The sequence below is a fragment of the Anthonomus grandis genome, chromosome 1, assembly GCF_022605725.1.
Source record: "Anthonomus grandis grandis chromosome 1, icAntGran1.3, whole genome shotgun sequence".
Lineage (NCBI taxonomy): Eukaryota > Metazoa > Arthropoda > Insecta > Coleoptera > Curculionidae > Anthonomus > Anthonomus grandis.
In genome coordinates this window covers 42,852,782-42,874,322 of record NC_065546.1, presented here as the reverse complement: position 1 = coordinate 42,874,322, position 21,541 = coordinate 42,852,782, and the positions used below count along the sequence as shown (strand labels likewise).

Here is a 21,541-nt window from a genome sequence, read left to right as displayed (position 1 = left end):
AAAGCTTATCCCTCACAAATTATATATTCTGTCTTAGAAAATATCTCAAGTTCTAACATTTTCTAGGAATGTCGTTTTCTTTGATTTTCGTCCAGGGATTTTCCATTTATTTTTATCTCTTTCATGTTGGTGAACATCGCTATGTTCAAAATATTCTATTGGTTGTGTAATTTTTTCAACATTGAAACAGGAATTAATGGTTTTCAAATTTCCATTTTTGTGATTTAAAACTGCCTATTTTTCAATTTTTTGTTTTATTTTTAGGCAACTAATTAATTAAAGGAACATTTTCATCTAAACTAGCTCTATCTATCGTATTTTGATTTCCTCCTACGATCATTACATCCTGAGCTATTAGAAGAAATTCTTGATAGTCACTGTTTATAATCAGTTCTTCATCCACGTCGAACAAGACTTAGATTCTTTACAAGATCTTGCAGTTCTGTGTTAGTGAGCTTTACTGAAAAAAAAAATAAGAATATTGTATTGACTACATAGTACTCGAAATATCACAAATGATACTGAAGACTAAACATTCAATATTATTTACTAAAATTCTGCTGACTTTCCCAACATAACTGCCACAATTACATGTTCTATATTTAGTTATTTTGACCGAAAAGAGTAATAAGCACTTACGTGTACTTTTAATCATTGTACCAATCACTGATCAAGTATCATAATATGATACCTGAGGCCCGAAGAGGTTAAATCAGATCCAATAAGAAATATTCAGTTTGTGGTATGTTGTATAAAAATTGAAAAAAGATGAATCACCTGTAAAACTTGTCAATATTCCTTAATATTTCTAGAAATCCATGCAAACGGGTCGGGAATACACGAACATTCGTTACAGTAGCACCGATATCAGCAACACAGGTTCGCTAACTCGACCTGCTAGCCTCGCTTACTTTCCCACCTCGCCCGCCCCTGTTGTTTTGCGGGGGGAATGTAAACGGCCGCCCCAAAGGGCAGTATCCGAACTGCCGCCCGCCCTTCCCAGGTAACTCGTTTTTGTCTCTTCGAAATACTTTGTACGTCTCTTACGTTTTATTTGTGAGACGTGCAATGGAGTATTCAATTAAAACCGATATCTTGTATAGACGCTATAAGAAATTGGTGAAGGGACCCCAGTATTTTATTTTTTAAAGGATTTATCCGTGTTTCAGGCTTATCTTAGATATTCAGTGTAGCGTCTAGTCTAGTTAATCACCGTTCCTGCCCCTCCCTCGCCCTTGGTAAGAATAATGTATGTGCTGTCATTAATATTAATATTTGTCATTTGTGTTAATATATTTTTTTTGTGGTTTTTGGCCCATATTTAGGAATATCCATTGCACGTTCTCAATGTACTAAAAAAATATATTTTTAGATCTAAGGTTTTTAGGTTAACTCTTTGGCAATATAAGGGAATGTACTGTTTTTTATTGTTTCGTGTATTTTCTGGAAAAATTTATAGAGTATCGCAGATTAAATTATGGCAAAGTTGCGTAATTTTATACTTATTAAAATGCCGTTTAAAAATTTTAAATAATCTAGAAAGATAAATATAAATCTTTTATGTTTTTTTTAGACGTTACCCTTTACACAAGTTTAAACATTTTTAAAATGTTCGTAAGGACTTTATTGATTTTGACTTCATATGAAAGCTGATGAGTTTCTTTATCAAAAAAAATAAGTTTCCTTACTTCTTTTGTTGGGTATTACATCACTGCTATAGTAAAAATCAATCTAGAAAATACTCTAGAAATCTAGATATTAAGCTAGAAAAATCTCATACGCTCAATTATTGAAAAGGAGAAAATAATTATTAAATATTTCAATAATTGAGCGTACGAGAGAGTATTTTCTGAATTCATTTTTAGTATAACAGTAACGTAATATCCAACAAAATAATTAACTCGTTATAAATTCATCACAACGATACAGATTTTACATAAGTTTCCTTGTTAATAAAGGTGATTTCAAATTATTTAGTAGTTTTTCAATGGATCGAAAAAGTCTTGATTCTTTCTAAGGTTTTACTAAAATCTAAATATTTTGAAAACTTATCTAATGATTTTAATTTCATATGAAAGCTGATGAGTTTCTTTAGCAAACAGGTCCTTATAAGTTCCCTTGTCAATACAGCCGATTTGGAGTTATTGAGTAGTTATTCAATGATTTAGAAAATCTTAATACTGTCATACAAAAATCTGAATATTTTGAAAACTCATGCCATTTAATTAATTTATATCCTCTTCAGACCCAGGCGACAATAGTGTGTGCAATTTTTATTTGATTCACTTGGAGTTAACTAGGGCACCATTTTAAGCTAATAATTATCCCAATCGTACTTGCCCCGCCAAAGGGGGCGCTAAAATAATTTGTACACAAATGTGTATCTTCGGTCCATATATCTTTTAAACTCGCGAATACCAATGTACACATTTGTGTACAAAATATTTTTCAACAGTAGCTAGTTAAAATTTAGTATCTAACTAAAGTTAAAATAAAAAACATTTTTTAATTTTAAAAGTGCATTTATTTAATATGAAAAAAAACATAACATATCGCTAAAGAACATAAAAGAGGAATCTTGTTTTAATTATGAAACTCAATAAAACAATCACGGTCTTTAACAACGCATAAAAAAATATTACACGAAATGCACTTGACTCGCGTACGTCTCGTACAGTCGGGATTTCTGCACCTCTGCAGCCTCTTTAATATCCATGGCTTTTGGTAGATGCCGGGCTTTTGATTTTGCCACTTCAGGAGGAGGTAGAGGCACCCTTCCAGGCCGACCCGGTAATTTTTTTCGCGATATAGGTTCAAAAGACTCATCATCAGATTCAGATTCGGCAGTTGATATTCCTTTAATTAGTGCTTCTGCTATGCGCATTTTAAATCCGATTAAATCTAGAATGTCAGTCTTTTTGACTGTTAATATTTCACGGTCACTCCTATACTGATTCCATGAGTTGACTATTGCACAATCCAAGAAGTGTTCAAACACTCTTATTGGCCATTTTTTAGTTTTATGATAACATCTATAAGCTGCAATTAGTCGATTCAGTAAATCAACCCCTCCCATAAATTGATTGTAGCGCCTTACTACATCTGGTTGGGGAACATTTAAATACTGTTGATCAGGCCTCGAATATCTTCAACATTGATGTATTGGATTAATGCTGTGTGCTGAAGAGGCCATTGTTATTGTCCATCCGCCTAACTAGAGCTACCTTTTTATCATCTCTTACTTTTGATTTTATGGTCCCTTTGCCTAACTTTTTTAGTTCATAGTCAGTGGGAAAACCAACTTTTGGAAATCTGTTGGATATTGTAGTTCCTGTACCAGAAATTCCCTTCTCCCTTAGTTTATCTAATAAAGTAACGCTTGTAAAATAGCGGTCGAAATAAATGTTTGTTCCAGGTAAACAAGTTTCACTTAAACGCAATACGGCTCTACCCCCTGCACCTAAATTTTCCTTCTGACGTCTTCTGGAAAATTACTTGGTTTTTCCTTGGTAAATTTCAAAATCTAAAATAGTTCCGTTTTTTGAAACTAAAACATAGTTTTTTAGACCAGTGGGGTTGGGTTTTCGAGGAACGTACTGTCGAATAGCTACTTTACCTGAAAATGGTATCATTTGTTCATCAATGCTCACATGCACCTCTCTCGGTAGCCGCAAAACCGCATTATGAAAAGAAGTTATTATTGGACGCACTTTCCATAGTTTATCACGTTTTTGTTCTTCATCTGAAACTTCCAAGTTATTAACAGCATAAAGATAATTTCTTATTTTAAAAAATCTATTCCTGCCCATTGTATCAGCGATCAGTGGAATTTGAAATGATTTTGACCAGTACATGCGTAAGGGTAACCCAAAACACAGGTAAAGGAGGAATGAATTGCGCAAAATCAGTCTCTAAATCGCAGCCCTCTTCTACGTCATGTTTGGGTCGGTACTTTTTGAGTTTTTTGCCTCTTACGCGATTGTTGGGATCACTGGTGATTCCCTGATAGATGATTCCCCATTTCTTGAAAAGTCACTGCTGGAGTCACTATCGTAATGGGCATTAGTAGCTTCAAAGTCGCTTTCTTCGTCAGTGGCAAAAAAATCGCTCTGATCCAAAATCTCCGCTGTTCGTCGCTGTAGTAAACGTTCCGACCTAAAAAAAAACTTCTTTTAGACCCAATGGCCACATTTGTGATAGGGACTTTTGATCAATAAGACCCAACGTACACAAATGTGTACAAACAAATTTGTCGTGGCGTGATTTACAAACAAAAATTAATTTATAATTTTTAAGGTATTTGTCCTATATTTTAGTCTTCCTAGATAATAATTTACTAGATTTCCACCCTAATTTGTTTTTAAGCAAAATTTGGTACTTACGGCGAACCGGTTTGGTCTTTTCAGAATCAGCTGTGCTGGTAGACGCCATGACACTTTCGCACAGGTTGCCTGCCAGAGAACAAGTGGCACTTGCGGGGCGTAAACAGAATGTTACTATAACTCTCTATAACTATCTTCTTATAATAGGGATTTATCGATTGAACTTTAATTTGCGTAAACGGTAAAGTCAAAAAATGGAGTTAAATATTTTGTACACAAATGTGTACCAGAGGTCTGAAGAGGATATGAAAGCCTGATAAGCTGATGAGACCGAAAAGTTTCCTTGTTAACACGAAATTAATGAAAAAGTCTTGATTTTGTTCAAGGCGTTACAAAAATCAAAATATTTTTAAAATGTATGTAGCCATATAGCACATTGATATCTTAAAGACGTCTAAAAGACATCTTATTTAGAATATGTGAGACGTCTCTAAGATGCCACATGAAGTGTTATCTTGCATTCTTTATTTGTCTTAGGCTAATGTTGTGGATTTTAATGCCTCTGAAAAAGTATTTATATTGTACATTCAGATATCATTAATGTTAATATCATAAACTATAAATTATTACCAATGAGTAGATTGGTAACATTCATACCAGTAAACTTGATTACTCGATCAAACTATGGTGACTTTATGATAACGCATTATTAATACTAATAATGCGTTATTGTCAAAAAATTTTACAATATTACAATTTGTAGCATTTTCCAAATACTGTTCCAAAAAGTGTTGTCATATCTTTATCTAAACGAATATATGGGAAAATCTATTATTAATAAACTAAATAAAGAATTACTTAAGATAGTGTTTAAATGCATAAACGATATTCCTCATCCCCAAAAATCGACGGTCACTTGTCATGTTGATATCTCAAAAACAACTTGAGCTCTAGAGAAAAAACAGATTCGAAAATCATATTTTAACACTTTGTATCATAAGTTTGACCTAGAATTGCTTTTTGGCGCATTCGTTACCCCCTGTATTCATAAATTTTTTAAAGAGTTCGAAATTTTTAAACGGTATTTTAATAAACATTCAATATTTGTTTTTTTTCCAAGATCACATATTAGACAAAAAATCTAATTTTTAGGCCCCCAGAAGAGCTACTTAAGCCGACCCTGTACGAAAATGTGACCGGCCAATCGGGTGGCGGCACCTCCTGCCTCGCCCCGCCCCCTCCACCACGGAAAACGTGACGTCACAGCTTCTTTTAAAAAATTATACCTCGGGGGCACTCGGTTAATAACACTGCTGGGCCGCACTGTATATGGAAGAGAGAAAAAGACGTTTTTTTTTTAATTTTTTGAATGTTGGTGCTGCTGGTTTATATTAGCGAATAGACCACCCCCTATATAGACTGATTAAAAGTTTAATGTTTTACGAGATTATTGTCATGGGTTTACTTGTTGTCCTCTTTGAGCATCCCCTCGTATAGAATCGACAATAACGGTATGTGTCACCCTGTTTATTATATATTGTGAATATTAAAGCTTTTCGGGATGTTTTTCATGCATCTTTTGTATGTTTAAGTATAAAAATGAAAAAGGGAAAAAGACAACTCTTTATTTACTTTCCGGAAAGAGCTTATAAATTTAAATAGGTACATACGAAAATTTATATTTGTAATTTTTGGTGATAACTTTTCACATTAAACAAAAGAAAAATGTGATATTTACGTGATGATTTCGTTCAGTAGTTCGTAATGTTATTGTAATCTGTATTTAATACCGAAATTGTCAGTCTAAATGTGTTATAATAAGAAAAAATGTAATAATTATTTCGTTAAATATATGTTTAATTGAATTATATATTAATTGTTGGCTTTTATTGTGTTCCTTTTAATAAAGTGCGTACGACGTTTTACCTGCAAACCCTTTCTCAGGAATTCTTTAGACATCAAAATTTCCTTCAAAAACATCCACTGATAATAACAATATGTTCCTGGACTATTGAAAGAATGTCATTAAGTTTACATAGTTTTAAATACCATTAAGATATTTAAAGAATAATTCCTCTAGGGTTTGGGACATTAGTGGCATATTATTAGAACAATATGTGCTATCATTCTTGGATAGTGATGTATAAAAACCCTTTTTTTTATTCAAACGTGAAAAGATTTTTATAGCGATAAAAAAAAGATGATACAGGGTACTACAAAATGCGGTGCAAATATTTTAAGAGCATATTGTGAGAGTCAAAATAAGACTTTCCTATAAACATGTGTCCTAGAACGGCTCTCCATAGAGCTACAGCCCGTGGAAATTGCTTGAAAAAAATCGATTAATTGGAACTACTACAGTTATACGTAAAATCTGAAAAGTTTGTCCCCGGATTTTTGTTTGGATACTTAGATTGGTGTAAATCCAATTTTAAGAAAGGCTTCAGGGTAGGTTTCCGGTTCTGGTGGACTGTGTCTTATGTTTCCGATAGGAAATTTCAATCTAGCAATATCTATTTATAAGCCATGAAGAAATCTAAAATTTTCGTCTCGCTAATGAAAGAAAGTGAAGCATTGTTAAACCCGATTAAACTATCAAATTAGAAAAAGTGAAGTGGGCCGTGACTGCTTTAATGTGTGTTTCTATTGTGCAAAAGGCCAGCCTGAGCCATACCCCATTGCATTACATACATACATACCTCTTCTGAACTAAATATTAAAAAAATGAATCAACAATATTTAAGAAAATATGAAAATCAGTGCTTCGAACCTCTCCAAAAATGTCAAATCATTGATAATTACATGTTATTGATTACTTCTTCAGATATTTTAAAGAAAAATTAAACTAGTTTTGGTAGGCCCAGGACAAATATATTTTAAGAAATATGACAACTGAAAAATATATAGTTACAAAAGCTTAATAGAACCCTTTTATTTAACTCCGTTTTAAGATTTATTGTGATACTGTACCTCGGAATACGGTTTAAGATTTTTAACTTGTAAAGCCTTTAGAGATCCAAAAAATGCTAATAAAGTAAAGTTTGCTATTTCTAATCTACTCACTGAATTTGGGATGGTTGGGGTTGGCTGAGCTCTAATTGGCGTAAGGCTGAATGGACTACAGCCGGGACCGTCGACAGTCTATCGGGCCGGAGACTGGTTGGCGTGACGTCACATTAGTGGCCGTGTATTGCAGCTTTGCCCCGTTTAATTTACACACAGAACGACGTCGAAAATATATTTAAATTTAAATATCTCGGAAACAATTACTCGTAGTAAGTTGAAGTAAAAATTATTGGACATGGAATATTTTTAGCCATAAATTTAAAAAGTTACTTTTTATTTTTAAGCCTTACAGTAAGTAAAAAAAAAATATCTAAAATTTTTAACTGCTAATTATTTCAAGAAAATTAACATAATATCTCACTATTGCCTAGGATAAAATTATGTTATAAAACAAGATAATTATTAGACATGTTTTATTTCAAATAATATATGTATTTTCCGGAAAAAAAAACTTAACACAAACCTATTAAAAGTCTTTGTACAAAAACAAAAATATATAGGCAACAAAAAAATAATTTATAAATATACTTAATTAATATCTAAACAAAAATAACTACCTACAAAAAACAAATTTTATAAAAATTTAAATTTGTCAAGTGAAAAGGTGGGTAAATTAGTCATAAAACAAAAAACAAACTAAAAAATACCAAATTAACGATTATTGGCCTTTTCAATACATTTTCGAATTATCTTTCTTTAATTTCGGATTTTCCAGAAAACTTTCCCAACTTTCTCTTTTTTTATTTTAATAAATCTTCCTGGATAATATTGTTTTTGGCCTTGTGATAACTATTTAAAAGGATATTTGAAAAGGTGTTAATACATTTTTCAGTAAGTGTTGATAAGTTGTTACCACAGTCACAATTGTATTTATCCATTTCAAAATTTGCTACCTCCATTTTTTTTAACGCAAATGTTTTAAAAATGATTTTGTGGGAAAATTTAGTGAAATTTAAAAATGTTTTTTCTTATCTTTCAGAAATAATAGTTTGAAACAAAGTGTACGTGTGGTTATAATTATATTATTAAAATAATCTTTGGCATACTTGAGTCATATCTTAAATCATTATCAGATATGCTTATTTCGTTATACGACAAAGAATCATCAAATGTATTAATAATAGTATTAGTAGTGGTACTGTTAATCACTGATGCTTTAAGTGTTCAAGTATCGGTTGTAGTAAAAAACTCTTTAAAAAACGAATTTTCCATTTGGACCCCAAAACGCCCACTATTATTGCAATAGTAGCAGTATTATTGCAATAGTAATATTTAAAAAGCGAGGCGCGATTCCCGCCGGCCACTAGTGTGACGCAATCATTGTGGAGGGGATACAGTCTCCGGCCCGATAGACTGTCGACGGTCCCGCTACAGCACACCTATCGGGTAATTTGGTGGACCTGCCGGGGACCTTATATTAGCTTTGCAAATCGATAGTCAGCAGGATATTCTCGACAATAAATGAAAGTGAGCAAGCCATGCTTGCATCCTACACATGGTAATCCTGTTGAAACTAAATCATCTGGATCTAGATTGGACGTTGATAATCTTCCCGGCATTGACGCTTGTGATTGTCGGACTAGAATTATACATTTCTGCTATTGGGTGTGCTTCTGCTTTCTGTTTTCTATCTGCCGCTCTCGGCTTGCTCTTCTTCTATTTTAGTGTCTGAATATTCAAAATTTCAAATAAAATAAAAGTAGGAATATGTAGGGAATAAACGTATGTACATTTAATTCAAAGTATTACTCGACTCCTATTCCCATTACAAAAAAAATTGCCATTGGGCTCTGAGGAGTGAGGGGATATGACGTCAGAGAACCGGCATTTCTGTCAATAAATGTCCTCGCTCTAATGGTACGCGTTTGGCCGTTTTTAGCTAAACAATTTATTTTTCAAGGTTTCTAGGGTGGACTATTTGTCTCAGACACCTTGTAAGATTGGACCTGGATTTGAGGCGATTATATGGGTGATACGGATTTGATTTTGGTAAAACTGACCTATTTTATCATCTTGTTCCACATAGAAAAAGAAGAAGATTCTTCCTATGTTTATAGAACTTTTAAATAAATGAGCACTTTATTCGTACGGAAAAAGAAATAGGGTATAGTTATAATCTAATAAAAAGTATAATATTAGTGGTGTTACAGAACATCACAAAAGTTAAATTGCGATGGTACCTACTATGCTCTCACAAAAAGTTTTGCAATTGAGTATTCAATAGTTGTGTTTAACGCATATAAATTTTAGATTAACAAACGCTTTCTTAATACAATGGTCTGAAAATCTCAGATCTACATCACGCATCAACTCCAGATTTCAAAGCAGAGTATTTATGTCTTTCTTTACCAAGGCACCCCCATCAATTCTTGACTACTCTGTTAACATTGTAGACCCCCAAAAAAAAGTGCTTAGCATTTTTTAGGATTAAGTTTCAGACAATGATTAATAGAAAAGGACACAAAGTTTAGCATTGTCTTCCAAAAATATTCTCTGACGAAAAGTTAGGCAGATCTGGGTGTCATCAATGAGTATCAGCGAAGACGTATTTAAGTTTAGTAGCCATTTGCGACGTATACAAGGTAAAAAGTAAGGGTCCCAAATAAGATCCCTGAGGAACTCCAGCTGAAACTCAAACCTTCCGAAAGGTCTTCAAACCGAAACCAGATCATTGAACGTAAGAGCTAAGTAACTGAAAGAGCCAAGAGCAAACCATAATTTATCTTGTCGAAGGCTTTTGAGTAGTCCAAGAGTACCAATGCTAGAGAAGAGTTGCTGCATTGAAAGTAGCTACTTCTGTCTGCCTGTCGTCTGGGTTACAAAATCCTTGTAATAGACAGTATCATCAGGTGCCATACTCTCACTGTTCATGAGAAAGAAGGCGAGGGTACTGTTAAACATCCTGTGACCAGATTTTTTCATGTAGCATCTTCATTGCCTCGAGTTGTACAACAGGTGCAATGGCGGAATAGTAGGAGCTCTGTTTTTTTGGGGTTAGTCGTGAGACCTCTCGGGTTTATTTATCCACAATACGTAGAACCTCTTATCACGGGGCCCTGCATTTTGGCGGCGTCTTTGTTATATTAATTATTATTTTTATTAATATTATTATCTTTATAGTATTTTTTTTTGCTTTGTGCTGTAATGGAAAGATCCCGTTCATTTAATAATTAAATAAATATCACAAGTTTTTGGAAAAATATTCTTAAAAGTAGTGAAAATTTGCTGTATTTACTCACAGAATCAATATATTCCTGGACTGAGAGACATGAAATATAATCCATTAAGATATCTAAAAAAAATTCCCGTCACTCTTAGTAAAACAAAAATAAAAACGAGGTTATTTAGTAAAAACAAATTTATTTACAAAACAATACTCGTCATTGCCTTAAGGTTTTCATTAAAGTCATTAATATATCAATAGATTCTAAATGGAGGGGATTATTTTTGTCCAGTTGCCTTTGGAGAGTACCAATCGACGTTTTGAACATCTGAAACTCCACGGAAGCCTCCTGAAGCCATACTATCGGCAGCACCTGACTAATCAATCTCATTTTCGAGCAGGCGTCTGTTAAATTACAAAATTTTAACGCGCTCAACAAGTATTTATTCAACAGGGACGTAAGCGCCAACTCTTTTAACCGTTTCTCATTTAAAATCCCCTGCCAACTGGCGATGTTCTTTAACAGTTTCAAGCCGCTGGCGAATTGTCTTTGGAAGAACTGCTGATGCCTACTGTCCGCCATTTTGAGCGTGATCGGTATAAACACGTCACTGTCCAAAGCCTGTTTGATCCGGTGCTGAATCGAACTGAACAGCGTCGTCAAACTTTTACTTTCCGGCGTCAAGGTCGGAAATTTCCGCACCAACTTTTTCACCGTGCCCACCAGCCGTAGGGTTTGCGAGCTGGACAAAGGATCCCAGCATTTATCCACTAACGTTGCCAGCTTAGGCACTAAAATCTTCTCTATAAGCGTAGGCAATAGTGTAACGTCCGGGTCTTTTATTAAACTACTTTCGGTTTCCTCAGTGCTTAGGCTATATAAAGCTACTGGTCTATACCAGTCCATTTTGTCTAAAGGGATTTCGCTTTGGAGCGGGTTCCAAAAAATTAAATTTAAGCGTATTAACGGCGCAATTATTTTCGGCAAACACAGTGAGGCGTAGGCCTCGTTATACGCGGATAAATCCTTGGTTTTCCATTGGTCGAAGCGCGTGAGGATGTTCGATATCGAAAACATTTCCTCCTCTTTGAATATATCCTGCTCCACGTCGTTTTGCTCTTTGTCGAAGAAAAGTTGGTCTTGCACCCCCATCTCTTCGTCACTGCTTAAGCCCTCGACGTGTTTCACCGTGTTACCCTCCAATGTTTCTCTGGCACGACGCCTGCGTGATCTTCTTCCCTCTCGCTCTGCCGCCCGACGCACCTTTTCTTCGTCCGCCTGCGCCTCGCCGCCCATTTCGTCCCTGACGTCCTGTCGACGCCGCTCCATCAAAAAAGTCGCTTTTGCTTGCATCAGTTTTAACGCTCGCCCTTCTAAAGCGGTTATATCGTTTATTTTATCATCCATAAACTCCACCAGATCCGTTATGTAACCCCTTAATTCTTGATAAAATCGGAAACGGGTCGCTACCTCGGGTGCGACTTTTTTCAATGTTTCAGCCTCCGTTCGCGCCCGATCTAAGTCCAATTCGATTTGTTGTAAATTGGTGATGTGCGACTCTTTGGAGGCACATATTTCTCTATAATGTTCCCTCAGTTGGTCCGCTATGGCTTGAGGGGTACGGGGGAGATCTGGGGGTAAACTAAGGGGGGCGGACAACTTGGAGTTTTGATGGGGTTCGACGGTGTTCAGGGTAGGCGGTGGCAAACTGATTGGACCTGGAAAAACGTTGAGCATGTAAGGTATGTACAAAAAACACAATTTTTGTTCGTAAGTTGATATTTATGAGCATAACATAGAAGTGAAATGCAACAAGAGTAAAAAAGAAATAGAAAATAAGCAAAGCGTAACTGATCATGTGTTAACAGATCTAGGCTCAAAGTTATTGACGGATGTTGTAGTGATTTACTACAAATATCTTTCCGACCAAAGTCACCTTACATTTAAAATAAATCATAATAACGAAAAGCTGGGATATTATCATTTTGAGAATTAAATGAGCTAATCCAAGTAACTAAAAATGAGTCATAAACAGTAAAAATAAAAGAAAATAATACCTGGATTAATGGAGAAATTCTTGAAATGATAAAGCAAAGGGATGATGCTTATAAAATAGAAATAAAAATCCGGGCAATTTATTGTATGATGATGAGTTTCGAAAAGTAAAAAAAAAGTTATTAACAAAATTAAAATATTAAATAACCGTTTTTTTTTACACTGGTTAATATCAACCTAATAATCGATTTAAGTTTTCAGATAGCTCTCTTAGGTTTCAATTCTTCTAATGTTCATGAACAGATTAAATTTTATTTATTGATAGGATATACATATCATATTTATTGATACTACAAAAGGACTATTCCGACCAAAATGGCTCAATGAAAATTTTTAAGATGACGGATACCTTTTTTAACAAATTTAGAAAGGACTAGTGATGGACCAGGAACTGCGCTTTAGTTATATATACTTATAATATCATCCTTACCAAATCGCTAGTATATGGAACAAGCTACCACAAAATATTATAAAAATTACTTGCCTCAATCTCTTAGAAATCATTAATTAGTTTGAAAAGTCCTTCATCTTTATCATATTGTTATTAGCTTTTTATATATACAACAGCAATATATAATTTATTTATAGACATTCCACTAAGAAATTTGTAAGGAATGCAGAATATAAACAAAATTTATAGATAACACAGTTGGCCATCTACTTAGAAACGACGAAAATAAACGCGCGTATAGTTCATTTCAAACCTTTGTACTGGTAACAATTTGTGTTTTTTGTATCTACAAGCCTTGTCTTTGTGTCTTCCACAGTTTAAAATGGGTAGAAAAAAAATTGTGATCCGTCAATTCGTAAAATAATTTTTACGCTAAGGGAAAGAGGTTGGACTTATAGTAAAATAGCTGACCACCTAAAATGTTCAAAAAAAATGGTTTTCTATGCACTCAAACACATAAAAGAACATAAAACGTACGAAAATATTCCACGCAAGAAGATCTAAAAAAACCAGCCAACGAACTGATGAAACTATTGTTCGAATGGCTAAAATGAATCCATTTTTAACCTCCAACCAGATTAAAGAACTTTCTCCAGCTATCGCGATATCATCACGAACTATTAGACGACGACTTAATGAGGCCAACCTATTTAGACGAGTATCCCGCAAGAAACCACTGCTAAAGAAGAAAAATCGCCAGGCTAGATTAAAATTCGCTAAGGACCATATTAATTGGACCATTAAAGAGTGGAAAAAAGTATTATGGTCTGATGAGACAAAAATAAATCGCATTGGTAGTGATGGTAGAATATTTGTGAGAAGACCAAGGGGTCAAAGTATACAACCAGCACAGTCAAACATGGAGGTGGAAATATAAAATTATGGGCATGTTTTTCGTGGCGTGGTGTTGGTCCATTAGTGAAAATTGACGGTATTCTTGACCAAGAAAAATATAAAGATATTATGGAAAACCACATATTGCCGTTTGCTGATGAAGAAGCAGAGCAGGCGTGGAAATCGATACCACTAGCGAGATGTCAACATCTGGTGGAGTCAATGCCCAGGAGATGTAGAGCTGTCATTGAAAATAAGGGATTTGCTACAAAATATTGATTTATTTAGAGTTTAGAGTTCTTATTTTGTTTTTTTAAATTGATAATTCTTTGGTCTCTAATTAGTTGTCCAATTCAATATTTGTATAAAAAATTAACTTTTTTTTTAAAGTATATATGTGAAGACAAATCCACTAAATTTATGGTAATATTAAAGGTAAATGTTAGTTACGACAATGGGCGAGAAATGTAAAAATAAACAATTTTGTTTACAAAAGATTTATGATTTTTATTAATTTATTCACACTGTTTCTAATTAGTTGCCCACCACTGTACCTACATACCTATCTTTTATTTTTATCATAGCATTCGCTTCACATTCAAATGTTGTTGCTTTTTTTCTCTATAACTAATATTTAAATTAATATTTACAGGTGCTAAAGGTGTATAAGTAAATAATTGAAATATTTTTTCACTATCTTAAATTTACTTTATTAAGATACTTCGGTTAAGTTAGGTTTAGTGGGTTGGGTGTTTTGGTCGCAATAATCTTTTTGCAACATCGCTCCCTAGGTCCCTAGGCCTCAATCCTCCGGATTTTTTTCTGTGAGGTGCTATTAAAAAACCCGTCCACGAACATTAAAAGAATTGAAAACTCCAATGAGACATGCATGTGAACAAATTTCTAGTCAAGAATTACGAAAAGTTTGCTTAAGAAACAGGAAAATTTATGAAAAATGCATTAAAAATTACGGCAGTTTGATTAGAGAAGTTGACTTTTAGTTTTTTATCCAGTGGCGTCGTAAGTAATAAATAAAAATATCTTATTTTAATGACACACCTTGTATCAATATTTATTAAAATTAGAATTTAAGCGAGGAGGATTCAATATAATTTAACAGATTTGAAATAAATAGTATCCTAAAGGTAGTTTACTCTTGAATCGAAAAATATCAAACTCCTTTAAAACGTACGTCTATGAGATGTTGTATTTCATCGTCTAGGCAAAGTGAGCGCCATAGAGTCACTCATGCAGCCTCTTACCAAAAATAAAAAAGATCGCTCAACAAACAATTAATATATTGGCTTGTATCCATCTTAAGTGGCACACTCTATATGTTTAAATCTCCATTGCGAATATGGTTAAATATGGACCAAGAAAGAAAAAGAACTCAAATGCTAATAAAACGTAGATACAAATGAATAGACCTAAATTATACATCTTCGAAATCAAAAAACTGCTCCAATGACCTGGTTTTGGTATTCAAATTAAAATTTATAATCCTAAATAAGATTAAATTATTTTGCCACTTTTACATCTGCATCTTAATATATTTTTATATTATTGTAAGTTTGTATTGCTGCTGTTCTATTTCTGTTGTATGTTTTGTATCGCTCTTATTTGTGTTTAATTTTATTTTATTTATATACTTCTAGTATTATGCGCTCATTCCTCCTAAAATACCACCAATAATAATTTTCTTTGGTGGGTATATAGTATTTTTATTATTATTTTACTAGTTTTTATTGAATAGTGGTCACCACATATTTATAAACATTATTATCTTATATATAAAAAGACTTGTCCTTACTGATAATTAACGTACAGCCCAAACGGCAAAACCTAGAAATATGAAATTTGGGGACAACATTCCTATGGTTATGTAGGCGTTCACTAAGAAGGGATTTTTTGAAATTCCATCAGGAAGGGGTTGAAACCACGCCTTCCTATGTATCATAGCTTAAAAACTATGTAACTTTTTAAAAAAACGTTTTTTTTAAAGGAGTCAAAACCACCCTTTAAGATTTTAACATCTTTTTTTATCCTTAAATGGATTGCTTTTCGAAAAAAAAACTGCAAAACACTTCAATTTAATTTAATTTTAGTGAAAACAACAGGTTCTCGAAAATTCCGACACCCTGAAGGGATGAAATGGGATGAAAACCTACGAAAATTCTTTCTTTTTAAACTTATAGAGTGGAAAATTGATATTTTTACATATTAAGTATCAATTTTTCAAATTCATCAAATTTTGTTTATGCTAGGGGTGTATTAAGGTAAACAGGGTTAAAATCTACAATTATTTAAAAAATAAATGATTTCAAAAACGATTTTATTTTAAAAAAACAAAAAAAAAACAAAAAAAAAACACCACTGGTGTTTCATATTATTTCTATGTTCCATACATATTACGTACCATATTTTTTATGTTGGCCAGAAAGAGGCAAGGTGAAAAAAGGGGGAGAAATTATAAGGAAACTTTTTATATTTATTTTTAACTTTAAAAAGCGGTATTAAAATATCTTTTTTGCATAAACGTACTAAAAAGTTTAAAAAAAGAAAATAACAGCTTAACTTCGGTGATCGGACGAGAACCGGGTATCCAGTGGGGTCTTTCCGTTGCATGTAAACAATTTTATTTTGCTGCATAACTTTCACGTTTTTTTTTCCAAAATTTAATTTTTTTAATTTACGTTTGTATGAGACTGATAATCAATAAAAAAAAATATTTAGATTATAGTATTTTTATGATGGCAAAGTACACATTTTATCCTGAGGCCGTGTTCACGAAATAAAATTACGTTTGACAACGCTGTAAGAAATCACTATAAATATAAGGCGGCACACGGAAGGAAGCATCTCTTTTTTTTAAAGAACTTTTTGGTTTGTTTATACAAGTCGCAGGGCCAGACTCAAAGACAGCAGGGATTGATTTGAGACAGGATTGCTTTACGCATGAACAATTCTAGAACAAGTTCACCAAGAAACTGACACAAGAAGGCAAAACAAAAAATGTTGTTTACAAAGAAGTTCTTCAGTGGTACTTTTATTTTCAGATTCCACGCGAGCAACGCCGCAGGCATTCAGCTAGTTATTAATATTATAAAAATGGTTTGTGCATACCAGTGACTCCTTTCCTAATTTGTTGATCCTCCCATTCATCCAACTCTTTATCAGACTCTTGTGCTAATAAAAACTGTTCTCTTCTCTTCTCCATGTCCCTTTTCACTACCATATTAGGGTCCATTTCTATCCTTTCTTCATCGCTCTCTTCATTATCATCGTCTCTTACTAAACGCCCTGAAAATAGGCCAATATAAAACTTTTTATTGAATTGAATTGGTTGTGTGTTACCTGTGTCTTCAGGCTCCTCATCTTCCACGGAAATGTAATCGCCCATTTCTCTGGCTTTTTGACGTTTTTTACGGGCAAAATGGATCATTGATGCATCGGGGATTGCTCCGGACTCAAGGACTTTTTTCACATTTTCTGGCCTGGAAAAGCGGTGATTTTGTTCTTCATTATTATCTTCTTCCGATGAAAGATCTCCCTTTCCTAAAAGAAAATCACCCTATGTTATTGAGCTTTGATAGTATTACCACATGTTATACTACCAGGTTTATTAATCTATTAAATTACAACATAGCATATATTTCAAAGTAAATATTTTTAGAATAGTTTTAAATTGTAGTTAATTTTTTATTTAAAATTATGCAATTTTTTATAGGCTTTTTTTAAAACATTATCTTGATGTTAGAACAGATGTAATGAAGGAAATTTTATTAAATTTTTCGTTCTAAATAGTATTTTTTATTAAAAATATTGTAATTTAAGAAAAATATAATTTTTTTTCATATCATAGTCTTGATATTAGAACGTCGACGGAGGAAAGTTTATTGGATTTATCACTAAATCACCGCCGTTCTAAATTGTAATTAATTTCTATAAAAAATTATGTAATTTAAAAAATAGTCTTCTAGAAACTTACGCTGCCTACATACAATACAGAAGTTTACAAATAATAAAGTATTTAATTTATATTTTAATTCTTATCGTTCACTATATCGCCAGCTAATCTGAGTTTCTAAACGGTTCTACTACTCAAACCGTTTTGATAGGCTTCCAACAAATCAAAAGAGAGCTGGAAAATCATTATTGATACTACTAGAGCCTGTAATAACCAGAGATTGTCAATCCCTGAATTATCTGCTGACGAATTGAACAAATTTTTTTCAACTGTGGCTCACACCTTGGAACAAAATATAATAGCCAATAGATCCATTTTCTTTTTTGCAGTGTCCTGTACAAAATTTTTTTTTTTAATCCTACCAGTTTGTCTGAATTGAAGGAGGTTTTATACTCCATCAAAAATTAAAACTCTGCAGGGGAAGATGGTATATTAATTAAAGTGTTCACAAGCTTGCCAGATGCTGCTTTGACGATATTGGCCGATGCAATCAATTATTCATGAGAAAACGGTACCTTTCCACCATACCTAAAGTTGGCTAAAGTTGTTCCAATTCACAAAACTGGTACACTGATCCCTCAAACTTTAGACCAATATCGCTCTTGCCTAGCTTGTCAAAGATCATGGAATCATATCAGTAAAAAATCGTGTATTATCGTTTATAAAACACAATAATATTCTAAACAGATTTCAGTTTGGTTTACAACGGGACACTGGCACAAGCGATGCAGTCTAAAACTTCCTTCATAAGCCCTATTGCCAAATTAATGGTGGTGGGGCTTCCGCCGCAGTGTTTTGTGACTTGTCAAAAGCATTTGACTGTGTCAGTCACGAGATTCTGTTGCGGAAGCTACACCATTATGGTTTTAGAAGGGTGTCTGCGAGATAGTCTTCTTCCTATTTAGGAGCTCGTCGCCAGCGTGTATGTGTGGGTACTGAGTACTCACCCTCTCATGCGGGGAGTGCCGCAGGGCTCTGTTTAAGGTTTCGTCCTATTTCTCCTGTACATCAAAGATCTAACGAACCTCAATGTGCAGGGGAAATTTACATTGTTTGCTGACGATACGACCGTGCTCTGGCACAGCTCAGACATTGAATCTCTGAGAGCCACAATGACGGCGGCCAGTTTTAGATGTGTTCTCGACAGTGTTTTTTTTGGCGATTCGCCGGTGAAGTCAATTAATGAAGCAAGGTTTCTAGGGATGGTTAGTGATAAAGAACTTAAATACCGGGAACATGTGGCAGCGCTTTGTCAAAGGCTTTTTTGTTAGGGTGAGTTTTTGGAGAACTTGGAGCTGGGTTGGGCAAAACAGTTTACTCTGCCTTAATAGAGTCTTACCTTCACTATGGAATCTGTTTTTGGTGAAACGCTAGTGATTTTTTGCTACAGACATTGTTTACGCTTCAAAAATGAGCCGTACGATATATCTGTGGAGCTAAGCCGAGAGATACCTGTCATACACTATTTATAAAAGAAGGTATACTTACAATCTTCTGCCTTTATATGCAAGAGGTGGCATGTATAATTTATAAAAATAGACATAGATTCATGACAGTTAATCCAATCAATTTTCTATGAGGGAATAAAGATTTTCAACCACCTACCATCAAACATCACACATCACAGGAAAACATCAGAGATGCAACTGGTCCTGGGATGTTTAAGCGCCATTTAAAAAATCTGCTCGGGACAAGAGCTTGCTACTCCTTGCTGGAGGTCTATGGGGACTCATTTTAGACCTACTTGTAAGAAATTGTGATTCTCATGGAGTTTTTTTTTTACCTCAGTTTTAACATGAAATTGAAAGGAAAAAAGTTTTTAATTTTAACAAAATGCTGTTTGTTCTCGACGTCTCTCAGTTTAATAAGTGTTTGTTTGAGATTTTGTTTTAATTTTTTTTTATATAAATATTTCAAACACTAGTGGTTAAATGTAGTTTATAAGTGGCTTTGTTTATGACATGTTTATGTTGAACAATAAAGCATTTTTTACTTTGACTAATATGGAAAAGCTTTATCTATAGGAACTTTATATTGTTCAGATAAAGCATATTTTGACTTTGATTGAGTGCACCATCAAACCATGTTACATAAACTGGAAATTTATGGTTTCCGAGGAGTCACCCTGAAGTGGTTTTTCTCTTGTATCATATTGTAAGGAGAGGATTTTGTTTAATAGTTCATGTTCCTATTATTAGGAACATGAACACATTAGTGCATACTTCACGATTTTTTCAGATGATACAACAATACTTTGGCATGACAGGGATTCTCAAAAGTTCAAGTGTGCAATTGTTTGCGATATGCAGTGTCTGGAGAAATAGTGTAATTCCAATAAAATATTGTTCCATTCATGTACTGCAAGTTCCTGGGCCTGTACATTGGTAATTCCTTAAAATTTGAAAGCCACATAATTTAGTTGCAGAGAAAACTCTTTTTTGGTTGCTATGCTCTTCATATTATATTATTCAACCTGGGATTGGCATATTTCTCTCTAATCGAATCACATCTTCATTATGATATTCCATTCTGGGGTCTTGTTCAGAATACTTGTTTCACTCAGTATTCTTATTACAAAAATGAGCACTGTGTGTGATGTGTTGTACCAAAATTGTGTGACAGTTGTATAGTTGATAATTGTGTAATATTTTTGTGTTAGATTATTTTTCCTAATTAGTTTTAAGTGTTTTTAATTCAATATTCTTATTAGATTAAATAAATTCCTACTCTACAAGTAATTACTATTTCTTAGTAATTACTATATTGTTAAAGCTTGGAGAATTGTTATTTTAATATTGTGAATATGATTTATTTATTAAATAATCTTTATTGCTATTTCAATGTCAACATTAGAGAAATTATTATTAGAGAAGTAAGTTACTGTTAAAAATATGAAACATTCACTCACCAGCACACAAGGCATCTCTCCCACTTAAAATAGGGGGTGGTGGAGGAGTAGGTGGTTTTTTATGATTCTGTCTGACAACTAGAATGGTGTCCTCATCCAATGTCACTTTATTCTGGTCCTCTTTGGGGCATGATTTCTCTTTATCTTTGTCTTTTTTTCTCTTTTCTTTTTCGAACATTCTCATCACTCTCTTTTGATGTGAAGACTTTCTTACCTAGTTTTTAGATAATATGTATTAATGAGGAATTAGTGATAAGAAATATAGGGCAGGAATAAGTACAAACTGAAGCAATAATTGAGTTCAATAATGTTAGAATAAAAACACTGATAGATTTTTCATATGTACAAGACTTACCTGAAAGACTTCTCCTTCCTCCTCGACCTCGAAACTGAGCAATTTTTGCTTACTTTTGCTGTTTTTCTCCTTTTTTTTAGCCCTTTGCTCCTTCACTATCTCTTGCACTTCCACTCGTTCTTCCTCGTCCTCTTCATCGTTTTCCGTAAATACTCGCCTTTGCACGATATTTTTCTTTGGTTTCCTAAAAAGAGACATCTTCGAAATATTTCAAAAACCGCTATAATTAGGAAATTCGTTAAAAAAAAGCCGTTTTATGGTTTGTTTTATTTTGGATCTGTTTTCGTTGCTAATCTAATTGTCAAAACTAGAGAAGTGAGGTTAGGTAAAACGTCAAAATGCTGATTTTGCGATGAGCTAGCGTCCGATCGATATCCAGCGACCAAAATCGAGAACACAGCATATGTCGGTTGCCAGCG

At 33.6% G+C, this 21,541-nt stretch overlaps 2 protein-coding genes across 5 annotated transcripts in view; one reads left to right on the top strand and one right to left on the bottom strand.

Moving 5' to 3' along the window:
• Positions 1-6,198, top strand: part of LOC126740992 (tyrosine-protein phosphatase corkscrew) — a 49,174-nt gene extending 42,976 nt beyond the window's left edge. For 2 of the 4 annotated variants that reach the window (XM_050447227.1, XM_050447242.1), the window contains 2 exons: positions 813-1,003; positions 5,475-6,198. In XM_050447227.1, the coding sequence (XP_050303184.1) occupies positions 813-1,003; positions 5,475-5,580 (297 nt within the window). In that variant the 3' untranslated portion in view covers positions 5,581-6,198. Of the gene's footprint in view, positions 1-812; positions 1,004-1,169; positions 1,239-5,474 lie in introns of all 4 variants that reach the window. The other 2 variants (XM_050447236.1, XM_050447251.1) reach the window with 2 other exon arrangements.
• A 4,530-nt stretch (positions 6,199-10,728) lies between these two features.
• On the bottom strand, positions 10,729-21,440 carry LOC126740986 (PAX3- and PAX7-binding protein 1). Its single transcript, XM_050447213.1, has 5 exons — positions 21,123-21,440; positions 20,768-20,981; positions 17,247-17,447; positions 17,016-17,192; positions 10,729-12,270 (listed from the first exon to the last, which is right to left on the bottom strand). Exons 1-5 carry the CDS (start codon positions 21,318-21,320, stop codon positions 10,769-10,771), a joined length of 2,292 nt encoding a protein of 763 aa, XP_050303170.1. The 5' UTR covers positions 21,321-21,440; the 3' UTR covers positions 10,729-10,768.
• Positions 21,441-21,541: the final 101 nt, after the last annotated feature.

What these genes read in the sequence shown, in the direction of transcription:
- LOC126740986 (XM_050447213.1), bottom strand. Translation starts at nt 21,320, where the DNA reads ATGTCTCTTTTTAGGAAACCAAAGAAAAATATCGTGCAAAGGCGAGTA. An exon ending in GAGAGATGCCTTGTGTGCTG is followed by an intron (nt 17,448 to 20,767) that starts GTGAGTGAATGT and finishes ATTTTCTTTTAG; the next exon opens with GAAAGGGAGATCTTTCATCG. An exon ending in TGAGGAGCCTGAAGACACAG is followed by an intron (nt 17,193 to 17,246) that starts GTAACACACAAC and finishes GCCTATTTTCAG; the next exon opens with GGCGTTTAGTAAGAGACGAT.